Genomic DNA, 17,805 nt, shown 5'->3' with positions numbered 1-17,805 from the left:
TCACCTAAGTTTCAAAACACACTCCGAGTGAAGAGCAACCCTCTCACTCAGGGGCTTAGCTGTGATCCCATACTCGCCTAAGTTTCAAAACATACTCCGAGTAAAGAGCAACCATTTCACTCGGGGGCTTAGTTGCGATCCTGTACTCTTCTAAGTTTCAAAACACACTCTGAGTGAAGAGCAACCCTCTCACTCGGGGGCTTAGCTGCGATCCCGAACTCTTCTAAGTTTCAAAACATACACCAAGTGAAGAGAAACCCTCTCACTCGGAGGCTTAGTTGCGATCCCGTACTCGCCTAAGTTTCAAAACATACTCCGAGTGAAGAGCAACCCTCTCACTCGGAGGCTTAGCCGCGAATATGACTCGCCTAAGTTTCAAAGAGGTGCACCCTGAGCTGCGCCACAAGTACAACATTCATATGCACTCTGAGTTGCGTCACAGGTACAATGTCCATTCCGAGTGGAGGGCAATCCTCTCACTCAGAGACTCCGTTGCGATCCTAGATTCGACTAAGTCAAAAAATCCGAAGACAATAGAGATAAAGCAACTGCATTCAAATAAAACAACAAAGTTTGGATAAATCCAGCAGAAGTCCCCGGGCATCAAGCCCGAAAGAGTTTAACGATTACAAAATCACTTGGCATTCCGAGGCGAATAAAGTCAAGTTATCAAGTTTTTCACTCGGTAGGAGGAGGAATTGTTGGCTTGACGAAAGTGCCACGTCGATACTGTCCATGGTGCGAGTGGTCGCGTCAATGAAGGTCTCCATGAAAGATTGAAATTGAAGCTTCTTGGTGTTAGCCACCTGAAGAGCCTTCAGCTTCTCTTCCTTAGAATCCTTGCAATGAACACGGATGAGTGATAGAGCCACATCACCACCGCAGCGTGCACCTGACTTCTTCCACGGTTGCACTCGGTCAAGGATGTTGTTGAGTCGAGTCATCAGTGACTCGAGGTCATTCAGAAGCACATCCTCTGGTCAGAGCTCCTCATCGATCCGAGACATTGCAACTCTCAGTCGGACGACGTAGTCCAAGACACTGGCAAGACGAGATTCCAGTCGCGACATGTTCATGGCAGCTTCATCCTTGATGGGGCAATTGATGGGATCCAGTCCTGTCTTGATCCACCCAATTTCCTCCTCGAAATTCTGACAAAACTCTGCACGCACAGAAAGGTAATGAATTGGCAGCAACATGGTGAATTTTTTTTTTGCAATCAGTCAGATAAAGGAAGGTACCATCAAGCATGAGGAACATCTTCTTGGCGAGACCACCCAGATAAGTTTCGAGCTCGTCCATCTTCTCAGTGAGAATATCCACTTTGTCTGTCAAAGCCACCTTCTCCTCCTTCAGTTGCATGGCCTCTTTCTTCGCCTTGTTAACAGCGGTTTTCAGCTTGGCGTTCTCCTCTTCCAAGTTTCCGACCGAAGCCAGCTTCTGGTCGGCAAGTTCAATCTAATCACGCGTCGTCTTCTGCGCCGCCACAAGATCAAGGTCCTTCTGCTCCATAGCCTGCTTCATTTTGTCTAAAGAAATAACATTCCTCAGATGAGCTTGGAGTTGATGGTTTTCATTACGCATATCTGTTCGAGTGGAATCACTCGGTTCAAAGGATGGAAAGGAAAAAATAACAAGGCATGAAGTCGACGAGTCGTTACCTCTTGCCACTCCATCTTGTGCTTTCTTCAAGTTCTCCTTGGCCAGATCTAGGTCGAGCTTAAGTTGGATTTTCTCCTGTGACAAAGCAGCATATTGAGTCCCAAGCTCATAAGATTTCTGCAAATAACAATAAGACAAGTCAATCGACGGTTACTTCTGAATGGAAAAGTGAAAGATCAAACTGTATAGTAAAAGAGTTGTAAGACTGTTGCCGAATCAAACATCCAATAGCAGTCTCAGGGACTACACCCAGTGGGTGCACTCAGCGTGCCCCCACTGGTTACATTTCCAACTTAGCATGGTCAACCCAGCCCGAGTGGAAGGAGTTTTTAAAAAAGAACACACATCATCATTGGTTCTCAGACCATCGTCGAGTGCCTGCAGTCGACCGCGGTCTCGGGGACTACATCCAGTTGGTGCACTTAGCATGCCCCCACTGGTTCAGTTCCCACTCGGCGCGACCTATCTAGACCGAATGAAAGTACTACAAGTAGACATTTCGCAAAGACCCCCGCTGGATCAAACATTCGACGACGGTCTCAAGGACTACACCTAGTGGGTGCACTCAACGTGCCCCCACTGGACCAATATCTCACTCGACACAACCCGGTCGACTCAAGTGAAAGAGCTACAAAGTAAAAGAGAAACACCCATTGGGTGAACAGATGCAAGGTGCAAACTCATGATAGAAGTACGGACATCTTACGGATAGTAAAGCAGCAGTTTGCAGGAAGCATATCCTAACAGAACAAGGCTCAAGCTAGAAAAAACAATCGGAAATGAACTTACAATCCCACTTACTCGGACATTGGCTTGGAGAGCAGAGTTGGCATCATAGGCGGCCTTGCTGGTGTCACACACCACCTTCAGTCGGTCCATCATCAGACTTGCCTGAATCATGGCCTGCTTGGCAGCCCCTACTTGGTCCTCCGGGACGTGATGTGGAGAAAATAGAAGAGATGATGGAATAGGTGACGTGGCCGGTGTAGTAGAAGCCTAAAGTTGCGCAATCGAATCTGGAGCTTGAGCAGTCGACACTGAGGGTTGGTCAGTCGACACAGGATTGGCAAAAGAGACTAAAGCCCGTACTAGATCGTTGAGTTGTTGGACCACAGGATCAGATGCCGAGCGAGGCGTTCTGGCTCCAGGCACCCTCTTGCTCAAAGTTTTGCCTCTCCTCCCGGCATTTTTCAAAGACACATCATCATCATCATCGTTAGGAAGCTGGATAATATCTGTTGGTGCTAGAAACATTCGACAGTGAAATTTCAGTCGGCTAGAAAGTCAACTGACAGAGCATAGGCGCTGTTGTAGAACCATACCTGCCCGAGAGGTGGCCGCATCCGCGGTTTCCGCATCACCACGCTCCTCATCGATGTCCATGGATGTCACAGAAGTAGCAGCACTGAAAGTTCCAGAGTTCACTCGGTCAAGCAAGCGAACGAGTCCAGAATAACACAGAAGAACAAAGGAAAGAAACTCTTACACTAAAGCCACGGGCACAGCCACCTTGATCCTAGGCAGGGCCATCTGAGGTTTGGGCAGCGCAACTTTAGCCTGCTTCGCGGCCTTCTCTGATGGCTCGGGAGTCGACGTCCGAGTGCGTTTTGGAATCTTTGCACTCGACGCAGCAGCTTTGCTACGTCCCCCTGCAGGGTCTTGCGACTATTTGGAGCAACGCTCCGAGTGGGGCGGTGAATCGACTTCTTCGCTGCTGCCCGAGTCCTTACTGTCATCTTCACTGTCATCTTCACTGTGATCTACATACTGATAATCACCGCTCTCGCCATCACTCTCAACTCCTTCTTGGTACTGCTCTCCATTCGGCATCGAGTACATCTTGGTGAAAATCTGCAGGACACAAGTTACAAGTATCAGTCATATTCAAGAACAATCACAGATCGAAAGGAAGAAACACTTGGAAAATTGATCCTGACCTCTTCAGGAGCATTGTTGACATCGAATGGCAGAATCCTCCTGGACCCCTGGGGTTATTCTTGTTGCCGGTAATGCTCCTGAGCCACTGAGCCACCATCTCCTCGTCAACCTCCTCCGGGTGGGTTCGAGAGGTGTCCTCTAGACCCGAGTACATCCACAAAGGGTGGTCACGGGCCTGCAAGGGCTGGATGCGTCAATTGAGGAATACCTCCAACAGATCCATACCCGTCACTCCACCTTGAACCAATCCAACGACGGCGTCGACTAACATTCCCAACTCCCCCTTCTCCTCCGGCACTACAACTAGTGAATGAGGGGTGTGGAGTCTCTCCATAGTGAAAGGGGGAAGGCCAGTCGACTAACTAGGAGTCGGAATGTCCTTGCAGTAGAACCAAGTCGACTGCCATCCCCTGACAGACTCGGGAAAGGTCATGGGGGGAAAAGAACTCCTACCTCTCATTTGGATCCCTAACCCCCACACATCTAGATCACATGCGTCTTTTCATCATCCGGGTTAGCTTTCTTCACCGCTAAGAACGACAGGTGAATGTGTGTTTGAACAAACCCTAGTGTGGCTGGCACCCTAGGAAGTTTTCGCACATTGAGATGAACGCGGCAAGATACGAGATCGGGTTGGGAGGAAAGTGGTGGATCTAAGCGCCGAAGAAATTCAAAAAGCCCTGAAAGAATGGGTGCGGGGGCAGAGAGAAACCTTGCTCGACATGGGTGGTGAGAAGGACGCACTCACCCTCTCGCGGATGGGGCTCAGATTCTCCCTCTGACAACCTCTAGGACTAATGGGCAATCAGGCCATCAGCGGCTAGGTTCTACAGATCTTCCTTCACAATGGTAGAATGGATCCAGTCCCCCTAGATCCAACCAGGCGGCAGACCAGACCGCGACATTGACCCCCTCACCGTCTTCTTGCCTTTCGTCATCGTCATCGCCTTCTTCGCATGCTCCAGGGCCGTGGTCTTGTCCTTCACCATGGTGGCGGAGCTCGAGAGGGTCGAGCGGAGGCGTGGAGAGCAGGGAGAAGCGAGGTGGAGAAGCGGAGAGGGGGGTCGAATGGAATGCACAGTGTCGCGCATCAGCCTCGACGCTTTTTATGGGGCTACTTCCGAGTGGCTAACCCGTGGGCCCGAGCAATCTTATCGCATCCCGTCACAGGCGCTGGCTTGATATGTGGCCAAAAAGGTGGCACGAAGATCGAGGAGTCCCTATCTGCTCGTTCCATTTACTACGTCGCGCCCCGTCCTGTGTGCTTCTCCAAAATTTAGAATCCTATGAGATCCGGAGACCGCAGAGCATTCAATTGCGTCGAAGATTTCACACTCTGATTCACTAGAAGATTTACTGCATAATTCACTCGGCGATCTCAGAAACCAGAATCGATCAAGGCGACCGAGGCAGGGTTAAAGTACCAGTGTGCTTTCCAGATCTCTATGAAATGCCTCCGAAGCATGGAATCGAGTCGGAACCAACTTCAACCCTTCTTCACTCGGACCTCAGTCCATTCGGGGGATAATGACGATGACACATACCTAGGGTAGGGTCTTAGGCATGACCTAGACACCCTACCCAAGGACACTGCCCTAGAGTCAAAGACATTCAAAGTACAACAGAAGGCACCGACTGAAATCACCTTGAAGTGCTATCCACTCAACAGAAGATTCTACTCGGACACCTCAATTCCACTCGACCACAGTAGCGTCACTCGACCATACGAAGAATCACTCGGAGTACAGAAGATCAAAAGCCACCCCAGGATGGCGATGGTCAGGCGTTCACTCCGTAGTCATAAAGATCATTAATAGCTGGCGTTACCAGTAATGCCCCTGCCTTAACTCACATTGAACCATGTGTAATGGAAGGCTGTGAGGAGCCTGGCGCACTCTATATAAGCTGCCCCCTCCTCAGGCACAAGGGTTTGCACCCCCATAACTTCCACGCATAATCCAGTCGACAAGCCTCGAGGCACCGATACGTAGGGCTGTTAGCTCCTCCAAGAGGGGCCTGAACACGTAAACTTGTGTGTACAACCTCACCGTGGCTAGGACCTTGCCTCCTCCTACGTACCCCCTATTCTTACTATCAGACTCACTCCCACGACAGTTAGCTTGAGTCAGAAGTGTTCCAATGGCCCAGTGTTCTCTCCGAGCAATGGAGAAGATAGCAGAGAGGCGGTTCAGTCACCTTGTGGTGTGCATCCTGACGAAGGCGACCCCGGATGAGAGGCTGAGGATCTGCCCGGGTCTGAGTCCAGCCACCATACCCACGCCAGGTGTGGTAATTCAATTGGCTTTTCAAGAGGCCAAATCTCTGACTCTAGAGCAAGTGGCCCGTTGGTCCCCGTTTCATTCCGTCCAATAGTTATTCATGCAGTTGTCGAGCTTCTACTAACGCTCTACGTGTTGAACATCGTCTGACACTCTTTTCACTCCTAAACAACTCGTGAAACCATTAATTATGTGTGATGAGCGACATATATATGTGTGTGTGTGTGTGTGTGTGTGCGTGTGTGTGTGTGTTTATCATTATCATGCACATGTGATATTTTCTTCATAACTACTTTTCATTAATCAACCATCATTGTAATGTGGTGCACGTATGTGGAACAATGTTAAAACTAGAATTTATGCATCCCATGAAATCTGATGATCTGATCAAGGCGCAATATGTTGTAATAGCATCAATTCTGCATCGATTAATAATAGTGGCGAGCAGTAGAGAGAGCCCACCATTGCTACACAGAACTTCTTTGGCGGGCGGCCTAAGCCGCCCGCCACTGCTGATGGGCTACCACTGGCGGGCGGGCGCCCGTCACTGATGAAATGTTAGCATGGGAGGTCGGTGGCGGCGGCCCTAGGAGCCTGGCCCGCAACTTATGGCCTTTTTGCACCTGCCACTGCTAGGCGTTCCTACAATAGTGCAATGTCGGGTTCTTAGACACCAACACCGGTAATGGATCCCCCTCCTGTAGAGTACCTGAACAGGCCTCTAGATTGAATCTCCTCGGAATAGACGCTTGCGATGGCAAAAAAATTCAGAGAAAAATCTTGCGAAGGGCTTCACAAAATATGGAATTTATAGGTGGAAGACTAGACGTAAGGCGGTGGACAGGGCCCGACACGACCTAGGGGTGCGGCCAAGGCCCTGGCCGTGCCAGGTGGACGTGTGGGGCCCCTGTAGCTCCTCTCATTCCCTTCGGTGCTTTTCTCGAACCTTCGTGACTCGAAAAAAATTGTATTAAATCCAGGTTTTTTGAGCTCCGTAGATATTAATTTTCTGTAAAGTCAAAAACATGCACAAAACAATAACTGGCACTCGGCACTGAATTAATATGTTAGCCTTTTGTTATAAAAAGTATATAAAAGTAATAATATAGTAGCATGAAACAATCGAATCGGGCCCGGGCCATCCAGGTACCTACCCGGATCATCCGGCCATTGCCCGGACAATCCAGGTAGCTACCCAGACATTCTGGACATGCATGTGCGTATCTTGGCCCTTTGAGGTCATGTAATCCCCCCTCTTTCGCCACAAATGCACTTGTACTATAAATAGTCGCCCCTACCTCCATTCTATGGTTAGCAAATTATATTGAACTAAATTGAGAAAACAATGCTCCTTGAATCCTAGAGGATCAAGCCCTCCTAAGGGAGAAGAATCTCTCAAGATTATCATAACCCTCCTAAGGGAGAAGGATCCACATCATAGGATCACCAACACCTCCCATGGGAGAAGAATCTCTTGAGATCATCCAGCTCCCATCTCCTTAGGATTTGGGAAGTACTACCTTGACACTCTTTTCCTCTTATTGACCTTGTAATCTTGTGGATCTTGCATGTTTGCAAATTTAGTGGATGTGTGATTTGGATCTTGTCTTGAGTGAATTTCCTTCTTGTGCTTGAGTGTTTGGCTAGGCCCCCTCCAAGTGTGAAAGATTGGGCAACTTAGGGTCCCTACCCGACATCAAGGCTCATTGCCACTATCCGCCCGCAACACAGGTTTTCAGCGGTGGCAACACATCCACTGTCGCCTTGTCGCAGTCTATCTTCGCCATTGCTGTAGCCATTGGCCTTCCTGGCGAAGGATGTCCGATGAGCTGGGAGAAGAGAAGCGATGGGCTCTGCATTTGATCAATCATTTAGGAAGAGAAGTGTCGGTGTGGCGAAGGGGGCGGTGTGTGCTGCCGAAGTAGGACCAGGAGGGAAAATATTAAGCTGACTAAGAACGGGTGGACGGAGAGATGGAAAGATTAAAAAAAAGGATAAGGTAGAAACGAGTGATGGGCCCACGGGCCGCTGGCGTCTGTATAGGGCGGCCAAAGTGTGTGTAGTATCAGCAGCCTGACACGGATCTTGTACCTTAACTATTCTCAAAAAAGAAAGATCTTGTACCTTAATTTAATTGGCAGCTAAAATTCAATTTCGATATGTAAGCATATTAACAATGAAATGATATGTAAATCACGGTCATTACTACATGCCTCCGTTGCAACTTTCTAATAAAAAGAAAAAAGGAAAAAAGAAGGTTATTCAAAACTGGAATCATTAGTGTACATCCATGATTAATAAAGAACACTGGAATCATTAGTTGTCTCTCTCGATTCTCTCTCGGTCTCTATTTTAAGGGGAATTTGAGGATTTGCCCCACCTTTGCTTGCACTTCTAGTATTTGCCCTTGTTTTCGCTGACATTGATCTTTTGCCATACCATTGACACAAACTTGATGATTTGCCCCTGGCAAGATGGGCCCACTGTAAAATGTCCAAACTGCCCCTGCCCTGCTCAGTTCACCCTGACCGAGCACATATCTGGGCGGGAAGACTTGAGGCGGAGATGGAGCTCCCGCCGCCGGTGTTGCTCCGGCGGAGGTCGCCGTGGCTCTGCCCCCGCCGGCCTTGTTGCTCTTCCGGCACGGATAATCTGGTCCTCTCCAAGCACGGCGCTGGAGGCGAGCGCGGATAAGGCGATGACGAGGTAGCGCGCGGCCGAGGATCTCGCCCATGGACGAACGCCAGAGTTGTGCCTTTGAGCACGTGTCCTTGTAGAGGAGGGAGGAGCGCGTGGGGAGAGGAGAAGCAGCATCAGCTCTTAGCCTGCACCGTAGCAAAGTGGGGAGCAGCAGCAGTGGCTTGGCACCGAAGCATGGGAAGAGAAGCAGCAGCAGCACAGCACGGCAACAAGTGGGCTGCCGCACGAACAGACAAGGAAGAAGGGCATTTGAGTCATCCAATTTGTAGTGTAATGTCAAACCGGGTAGAAAGGGCAAATCATCAAAGTTTTATCAAACTTGTGGCAAATAATCAATTACAAGTAAAAGGAGGGCAAATCCTAGAAGTGCAAGCAAAGATGGGGCAAATCCTCAAATTGCCCCTATTTTAACACGTTATCAGCACGACGCTCTAACCAGCTCTGCCGAGAGAGCAACTGCTGCTACGCGTGATGGAGTCGTTCTCGGGCAACAACGAACAACGACAGCGCTCGTCCTCACGGATTGGGCGGCGGTTGCCGACGACCCAGATCTCATACCGGCGTGCAGCCCCGATCCAGGCAACGGCCATGGCGCCCTTGGCGCTGAACCTGGCAATCCGATCGGCAACTCCCCGTCAATGGAAAGAAGGCGTACAAAGAGGAATCAATCGATCAAGTACCCTTTTGATCTTGTCTTTTTCTAATCAATCAACAATCTGATTGTTATTTTTCCTGTACGCCTATGCATACAAGCAAATTGCTCTCATCCGAGTGTGTAAAGGAGGAGAAAAGAAAGTACCATCGGCCTGGGGATTTCCACAGCACTCTCCATCGAGCCGCTCGCTGCTGGCATGACCGCACAAGGCAGCGGAGATGCTGGTTGCGGCCGATGGTGCCAGCGGTGATCTGCCGCACGGCTGCATCACCGGGGGCAGAGGCCCAGCGCCCCCACGCCATCGCGCCTCCGCGCCTGCCATCCCCGACTCCCGCCTCGCCGCCGCCTTATGCCCTTCGGCTTCTCGGCATCAAGCAACCCGTCGAGCAGCCGCGCCGCGCGCGCTGGGACTTGGAGCCCGGTCGCCCTTGGACTCGCGAACGGCGCCTGCAACGGCTTCGCGGCGGGCACCCTGCTCCCTGGAGGATCCTCGAACGAGGACGAGCGCGGCGGGAGCGCCTCTCGCCGCCGGTGAACGCCGCTGCGGCGGCGTGCGTGGAGGTGGCGCTGGCCGGCCTTTGTGCTCTCCGCCTAGTTCTGTGTCATGAGAATTGGGGATCGAGCAGCCTGGGATTTGTTTCCTTCGTTACTCTCCTTATATCCATGACCAGGCTGACTGCCATACGTGGGCTTGTGCATGCAGTTGGAAGGCAACATCACACCTTACTTATTCACCTAAACGAAAGTAGTAGCTATTTGGTTTAGTGCTACACTAGTTCAGTTTATCAGCAATCTAGTGTTATAACAGTAGTTCTATCAGTATTTAATCTGTTCTAGACCAGTTTATTATTTTTCTGTCGAGTACAATGTATGTATTCCAGAATTCATCAAAGATGTAATATATCTCCATGTTTCGTACATGTTGAGAATAATTACATTTATTATTTGCAATTGAAATTTTTCTTTTATCTCTTGCAAAGATAAATTCAGTATCTCTACACTACTGATTTGCGATTGAGAATTTTCTTCTCTCGCAAAACAATCTCATTGTGATTGAGATTAATTTTCTCTCGCAAAATATTAATTCATCCTGCTGAATTATCTTGCAACTTGACACAATATCATCTTATTTAATTTGAGACCTATGCAATTCAAGTTTTTCACTTGAGCATCAAGTTTCCAACATCATTACTATTTATTATAATAGTGGTGTATTTCCGTTGAGTACGATGTATTCCGGAATGTATGTATCTCCATGTTCGCTACATGTCAAGATTAATACGTCTATTTGCAATTGAGATTTTCAATTTCTTGCAAATACATATGCAAAATTCAAGGTGTCATCCTTAGCAATTTGAGCCACCTTCTTGAAATCTATTAATTTTGCAATATTAAAAATGTATTTATATTACGCAATCTGTAATATAAATAAATTACCGGTTTTTCACCGGGAATGATATGTTCTATGTGTTTACCACATTGACATTCTTCATGAACATGTCACAACGGTCGAGATTGATTTCTCCCGCACAACAAACTTGTAAAATTTTGACAATAACATCTCCCTCATTATATTAGAAAAACACAAGGTGATGAGTTGGATCTACTGCCCATGTGCAGACTATCTCTATTACTGTGAGATCTGTATGATCTTCAATGTGTTATGTTCCCACAATTGAGGTTGAGCATTTTCAAGTTATACACTTGAGTCAAATTTTCGCATTCTTGTTACAAAACCATGATGGTTTTTAATTTACGCTTTGTAAATTAATTATCTCTGGCTTGCCCCTATAAGTAATCGATGATTAACAATTTGAGGCTCTTGTCCTCAATGACCACAACTTACTTAAGCGGGTCATGGACATCAAGATCAGTCTTGCATCCCATGGAATAACGCGTGCAATCCAAGCCACGCCACCGGGACGCAAAGGACCTCAAGGGTAATGGTTTGAAACTCACTTCAAACCCTCAACCTGACACCATCAAGCTGTCACGAGACCCTATGAGCATGGAGAGCATAATGGTTGAATATGCATCAACCGACATGTTTGGAGACTATACTTTCCATCCCTTAGTCTCCTTAGTGATCTATTTATTTATGACCATTTATGATGTTCTAATAAGAACATGATTATTGTTGTCCTCATATATTGTATATCACAATATACTGTATCAGCACTTTGGTAAAAATACAATTGTATGTATTTTATATATCTGACAGTGATTTTCTTGAGAATCTTCATGTCTATATATAAATTTCTACGGGGGTCAATCTGATGAAAGATGATTTGTGCCTTGTGGACATATGCACCACGAACTCTATACTCAGGGAAGTGAAATGTTTCCACTCTCGTTGAGAGAAAGGAGATATTTTAAAATCGCTAAACGTGATGAGGTATTTGTTGGCTCAACTCGAGTCATATTTACTGTCCCTATGGGTACTCGAGTAACGTCAGGATACTTCATTGCTTCCGGGTTTAACTCATACCTTACTAAACTATAGAGGTATCCGTCAAAATAGTTTCCGTAGTGAAACTTATGATGACAACAAAGAGGAATATCTTCTCTTTACCATACACAACGGATATGGGAAGCACATTCTCTATGTATCATCATGGTTGTACTACACATACTACAAAACCCGTAGCACATGTTGCGTACGAGATAGTTTCCCGAGTGTCTTTTGCATGACAACCTTGGCATTCCTACTTTGGTCATCATTGGCATTGGATTGAAACCGAAACTATCAGCAATTCCAATGGTTTGTGATTATTATGATGCTAAATTCTAACATTATTTGAATTTTGTGTGCACTACATATGACACAGGGAAGCTAATTTTAAGGATTGCGCACTTTAAAGTTTACGCTGAACCACTCAGACTTCTTGAATGCATCAAGTCGAGGTAAGTGGTTTTTCCCAACCATTGACTAGACTATTCAGGTATCCATGGTTTTTCCAAAGACACATCTACATGATGGTCTCAAGTGTGCTTTATTCACACGAAACCATTGACTCATTATCCTGACATCGATTTCAAGCAAATCGAATGGATAGCATTTGTAGAATTCTCCTTGAGTGGCTTTTTCTATGGCCCTCGGATTGAAGTTTAGCAATTTGTCCTAATGTCTAGACTCAAAATGGTTTGGTAGAATCCCATCAAAAGAATTGAGCTCATTGCATGATCTTTACTTTGAAATTGCAACTTACCAACTTTACGTTGGAGTCATGGAGTTTTACACGCTCATGACCAAACTGCATAATTTTATTCCCCTCTATCTTTGATACGTGGAAATCTACCAAGTATTTCCTATCTGCGGTAATTCGGTTATACACCGATATCATCACCCCGACATACATCATTGGCCCCTCAACATATAGTTGGGATCTATGTGAGGAATAACTGTATTACCGTCAATACCTCAAGCCCCTCACATGGGGAGTTATTCAAGGACAGTATGTTGATTCAATGAGGAATATTTCCAGGCATTAGGGGGAGAATTCAAGTACCATAAAGAATGCCAGGAAATTAGTGGAATGTTCAACACATTTCTGCCTCATATCCACGTAATCAAAGAGCTGAACCATGTGTTCAGAAGATTTACAACATATTGCAAATAACCTGCCAGATTCATTTACTGACTATAAAGGTGTCACACAATCCTACAGTCCTGCAAAGTATGCCTGAAAGAGTGGAGGTACCAACAAAATCCACTCCACTCCCGTTCAAAGCGACAGGGGGAGATGTATGGCAGAAGTACATCAGGATTCAGCTTCTCGCAAGCAAGGATATCAAGGCCTGTGAATCAGTAAATGCAAGTCAACTTCACGTTGGCAGACACCTAATGGGTAGTATACACCCAGTGGACGGGAAACCTCCACCAACCCAGGTCATAGTGCACACAATGGCCGGGATATCGGAATACCCGACTTAGCCGCATTGGGAAATCGCGAGCAGTCACCTTGGGTAACGATATTTCCATCAACTCTATATTGATATATAGATTCTGGAGAAACATATAACCGGAAGTCTATAATTGTCGACATACATTTCTCAACTAGATTGAAAAAACCTTTCAAGTGATTCAGATCCAAAGATCATGGCCATGGCAAAGTGTGAACAACACTCGGACTGAACTCAAGCAAAGGGTATAATCTAGATAGAAATGATCTTGCTCAATAATGGGAAGGTATTCATAAGCAATACCTATACCAGTTTTCTTCTAGAAACAGAATTGAGAACAATGAGGTGGTGAAACAAAGAGTAAGTATTGTAGCACAATGGTTCACGCAGATACCCAACTATTCTCTAGAGGTGGAATCTCTTTCCGATAACTTATATCATTGGCAGTACAAAATCAGCTATCTGTGCAGTTGATGGATGTAGTGATTACATATACATGTGGGTCACTAGATTCAAACATAGATGGTTCCCGATGGAATCTCAATTCTGAATCGAAATACAAAATGCAACATACATTGTGTAAAAATCAGTAAGTCACCATATGACTTATTGTTGTCGGTACATTTGGTACAACCGAGTTAGTGAGTTCCTTTCGACAAGGATTACTCCTATAATGATGGTTATCCATGTTTGTCTGTCATACACAGTGATTACTCCTGCAATGACGATACATGTAATCATCTAAACGACGGAGTTTATATGAAGGATTTGGGTAAACCAAAATACCGCTCGTTACTACAACTTGAGCACCTTCATTCATACATTATGGTATACTATGTTGTCTATATCCAAAATATACTGGAGAAATTCATTGTGGACAAATCTTATCCATCCATAACTCTCATGGTAGCTCATTCTCTAGGCGTAGAGAAGGATTCATTCAGACCTAAGAGATGATAAAAATGAGATATTGAGACTCAACGTTCCACCATGTCATTGGATCCACCAAACACAATTGGTTGGTACTCAAGAATATCTTTTGATATCTCCAAGGCATCAAACATCTTGTCCTGGTTTTTCATTTTCACAAAAATGTGAACACCGATATCATTAGATACATCGATCAGATTCCCACTATGTCAGATCGTAGACAAGCTTAGTGTTCCTACTACGTGTGGTAGCCCTCTCATGAAGAGTCTTCGAAACAGACCTCATGGCTACATCCACCGACCATTATCTCAAAGATAATGTTACTTGTGTTGCCCGGATGCAAACATGTTACTAATAAGCAATATCTTTATATTGCATATCTTGCAAGTCAAATCATGCAATTGATTTGTTCATCAAGTCTCTACCAACTTTTACATTCCGGAAACATGTTCAAGGAATTGATATGTGACGGCTTTGGAATTTGCAAGAATCAGGTAGAGTATCTTCCTAAATTGTTCATGTTCAACGCATCATATTATACTCTTTTTCCCTTCATGAGTTTACTATACAGGTTCTCATAAAGGTTTTTAATGAGGTAATATCAACATGAGATCATATGTCATACTTTCTATTTTCCCCACCGGGGTTTTTGGGAAAGTATATATGACATCTTTATTGCCCTCTAAATTCTATGAATATATATTTCATATTAAGTTAACAGAGGCAATAATCATTATATGTTGTATCATTTTCTCTTTATTTTTCCACTGCGTTTGAAGGAGTTTTGACAACACATACTACACTACTCCTTACATTTTTCCCACATGGTTTCTGGAGGAGACTTAATCAAGATAATGGATTCTTATGTCAAGCGGTGATTAGAGGGGATGTTGAAAATAATAACCCAGTAGTTATTAAGGGAAAATCCCCGCTTCCCATATCGGCAGTTGCCTCTCGAGGAGGCGCCTCATAGAACCGTCGCGTCCCATGGACGCGTCCGTTCCCCTTGTATATAAGTGTACATCCATGATTAATTAAGAACACTGGAATCATTAGTTGTCTCTCTCGATTCTCTCTCGGTCTTTATTTTAACAAAGCCATCATCAATCACTCTCACTCTGATTGGCAACGCCCACCAATCAACGCAACCTTGCGAACACGATACGGTCGGCGGACACCTTTCGTACTCCTATTTCCCCTCAGTCTTTGCACAACTCGACAGCGCATTTCTTCCTTTCGGGGCCCTCACTCACTCCCCGACGCTCTGGTCCCACCGCCAGCAAGCCACGTGGCCCCGCAAGCCAGCCGCTAGCAAACGCCTCAGCGTCCGCCTCCGCTGTACTAGCTGCGATTTTTCGCTTCCTTTCTCCAGACGACTCCCTCACGAGGGCGTCGCAGTCGTACCTACGCGCTGCACCGCTTTTCCGGCACCCGTCGTTGTTAAACCCAGTTTACATGTGGGCCAATATGCGCAGATCGTGGGTGGGAGGCCCACGCGTCTGTGAAATTACGTGATATTTCGGCCAAGAATCTACCTACGCGTAGTTCTGCCGCACGTTACGTGGATAAAAAGGCATGACCGTTCGGGCGGCGAAGAATTGCGCATAGCAACCAACCGTGTCAGGGGAAGGAATTGACGCGAGCGAGAGAGAACCCCACATCACATGGCGAACGGCGTGAGCTCGGCGAAGGCGGAGATCTGCGCCGGGATGGGCATGCCGATGGCGGAGCTGGAGCAGGTGTTCCGGCGCTATGACGCCAACGGCGACGGTAAGATCTCCGCGGACGAGCTGGCGTCCGTGCTGTGCGCGCTGGGCGCGCCCCCGGGGCCAGGGGAGGTGCAGAGCATGATGGAGGAGATGGACGCCGACAGGGACGGTTTCGTCGACCTCCACGAGTTCGCCGCCTTCCACTGCGGCCCCTGCAAGGGCGGCGCGGCCGCAGACGCCAAGGACCAGGAGGCCGCCACGGAGGCGGAGCTCAAGGAGGCCTTCCGGATGTACGACGCCGACCGCAACGGGCTCATCTCCGCGCGGGAGCTTCACCGCGTGCTCCGCCAGCTCGGGGAGAAGTGCTCCGTTGCTGACTGCTCGCGCATGATTCGATCCGTCGACGCCGACGGCGACGGCAGCGTCAATTTCGAGGAATTCAAGAAGATGATGGGCGGCGGAGGTAGGAGCTAGGTCGGTAAGGGCCGGCCATGAGCAAACAATGCTGCATCTGCATGCCTCGTTGAGGGTTTTGTTCCTCCATGGTGCTTAATTTAATTTTTAATTAATCTCAAAGTGAAAGGCTTAGGCTCCCTGTAATGCGAATACTAACGATGATGCGGGTGAAGTGATTAATTATGTAAAGCTAATCTGCTAGTAGTAGTAGTACTACTAATGATGATGGGTGTACTAAGAAATTTGGTCTGGGATTGTTTGCAATGAATTATCACACGTATGAAACTCTTTGTTTTTCTGTTTGAAACTCATGCAGAAACAATAACTATATTGTAATGGTTGTGAAAATCGGGTCTGGAAGTTCTTGGGGACGATGTTGAATCTGTATACCATTTGTTGTACTCAAATTAGATGGATCATTAAAGTGCCCGCCCATGTATGGATCCAACTGCTACTGGCCTGGGGTTCTATCATGTTGATGTTCCTCTGCCAAGCGAATCTAGTTGGCTGAATTACAAAAATTGTGATGTTCTGAGAGTAGTGAAAGGTGAAGTTTCTACTTCTGTGTTGCTTGTTCAGTTAAATGGAATTTTCTGCAAAAACAAGGAGTGGCCCTGGCAGATCAGAGAATTAGAGGAGAAGAAATTCTTGCTTAGATTTCCTCCATGGAAGAATGTAAGACCGGATTGAGTTCCCAGCGTTTAATCTTTCTAATGATGGTGTTTCAGTTAAGATCTGCGAGTGGGAAGGGATGCTTGATGAATTTGGAGAACTGAAAGAAGCTTGGGTGGTTGCTAATGGAATTCCACCAAAATGGTGTGCTTGGAAGGTTTTTGCGCAAGTTGCTGGATGTTTTGGCATCCTTGTGGATGTGGATTGGAATGGCATTTTCAAGAGCTTCTATGAAACAATCAGAATCAAGATAGCTTGTAGAGATCCTTGCAAAATTCCCTTTGAGAGACTGGTGGAGATGAAGAAGAAACTCTACCTGTTATTTTTCACTGTAGAGGGTTTTGAGCAAGTTGGTGAAGAATCAGATGGGAATGATGAGGATCCTGGTCAAGATAATGAAGATGGAGGAAAAGAAAAGCTGGATGAGGATCTGACTGATAAGGATTCAATGGAAGATAACAAAGAGGAGCCTTTTGATGGATTGGACAGAGCAAACTTCACATCCACACAGAAAACTAACTCAGGTCCTAGCAAACAAGTGCAGCAGGTCTCTGTTTCTACAGAGGAGTTTCATCCAGTAAACATGAATGATGAGGTCCATGACAACTTCTTGGAGGAAATCAATAAAAGTGGACATAGAGACAATGAGAAACCTGGGTCTGAACCAGAGTTTGGCACCCCGTGCTCATATCACCTGCTTCCTGAAGATACTGAGAAAATTCCTATGTCTGTATGTACATTTGGAATACTGCTCTGAACAGCTTAGTAAATTTGACATTCAGGAGACAAATGGAGAAGAAGAAGACATGGAAACTGAACTGCAATGCCTTCCTGAAGATCTGGCTATGGCTATTAGCTCTGTTAAAAGGTCGTTGATTGAATCTATGGACAATGCAGAATC

General features: G+C 46.5%; 2 protein-coding genes and 1 long non-coding RNA gene across 4 annotated transcripts; 1 reads left to right on the top strand and 2 right to left on the bottom strand.

Moving 5' to 3' along the window:
• Positions 1-540: 540 nt before the first annotated feature.
• LOC119330035 lies at positions 541-6,066 on the bottom strand. Its single transcript, XR_005159862.1, has 7 exons — positions 3,600-6,066; positions 3,149-3,513; positions 2,985-3,067; positions 2,464-2,906; positions 1,662-1,779; positions 1,242-1,529; positions 541-1,162 (listed from the first exon to the last, which is right to left on the bottom strand). It is a non-coding gene; the product is annotated as an uncharacterized LOC119330035 (long non-coding RNA).
• Positions 6,067-6,431: 365 nt separating this feature from the next.
• On the bottom strand, positions 6,432-9,493 carry LOC119330023. Of its 2 annotated transcripts, none has more exons than XM_037603133.1 (2): positions 9,379-9,493; positions 6,432-8,796 (listed from the first exon to the last, which is right to left on the bottom strand). In XM_037603133.1, exons 1-2 carry the CDS (start codon positions 9,430-9,432, stop codon positions 8,227-8,229), a joined length of 624 nt encoding a protein of 207 aa, XP_037459030.1. In that variant the 5' UTR covers positions 9,433-9,493; the 3' UTR covers positions 6,432-8,226. The 2 variants fall into 2 exon arrangements, 1 of the variants encoding a protein (XP_037459030.1); XR_005159861.1 differs by lacking the exon at positions 6,432-8,796 and adding an exon at positions 8,868-9,188 and having other exon boundaries at positions 9,379-9,487.
• A 6,161-nt stretch (positions 9,494-15,654) lies between these two features.
• On the top strand, positions 15,655-16,517 carry LOC119330012 (probable calcium-binding protein CML18). Its single transcript, XM_037603121.1, has one exon. The coding sequence runs from the start codon at positions 15,732-15,734 to the stop codon at positions 16,248-16,250; it is 519 nt and encodes a 172-aa protein (XP_037459018.1). The 5' UTR covers positions 15,655-15,731; the 3' UTR covers positions 16,251-16,517.
• The last annotated feature ends 1,288 nt before the right edge of the window (positions 16,518-17,805 follow it).

Source organism: Triticum dicoccoides, chromosome 1B, assembly GCF_002162155.2.
Source record: "Triticum dicoccoides isolate Atlit2015 ecotype Zavitan chromosome 1B, WEW_v2.0, whole genome shotgun sequence".
In the NCBI taxonomy this organism is placed as follows: Eukaryota; Viridiplantae; Streptophyta; class Magnoliopsida; order Poales; family Poaceae; genus Triticum; species Triticum dicoccoides.
The sequence above is the reverse complement of the archived record's forward strand: the minus strand, read 5'-3'. Positions and strand labels throughout refer to the sequence as shown.

What these genes read in the sequence shown, in the direction of transcription:
- LOC119330023 (XM_037603133.1), bottom strand. Translation starts at nt 9,432, where the DNA reads ATGCCAGCAGCGAGCGGCTCGATGGAGAGTGCTGTGGAAATCCCCAGG. An exon ending in TGGAAATCCCCAGGCCGATG is followed by an intron (nt 8,797 to 9,378) that starts GTACTTTCTTTT and finishes TTCGTGCGGCAG; the next exon opens with CCCACTTGTTGCCGTGCTGT.
- LOC119330012 (XM_037603121.1), top strand. Translation starts at nt 15,732, where the DNA reads ATGGCGAACGGCGTGAGCTCGGCGAAGGCGGAGATCTGCGCCGGGATG.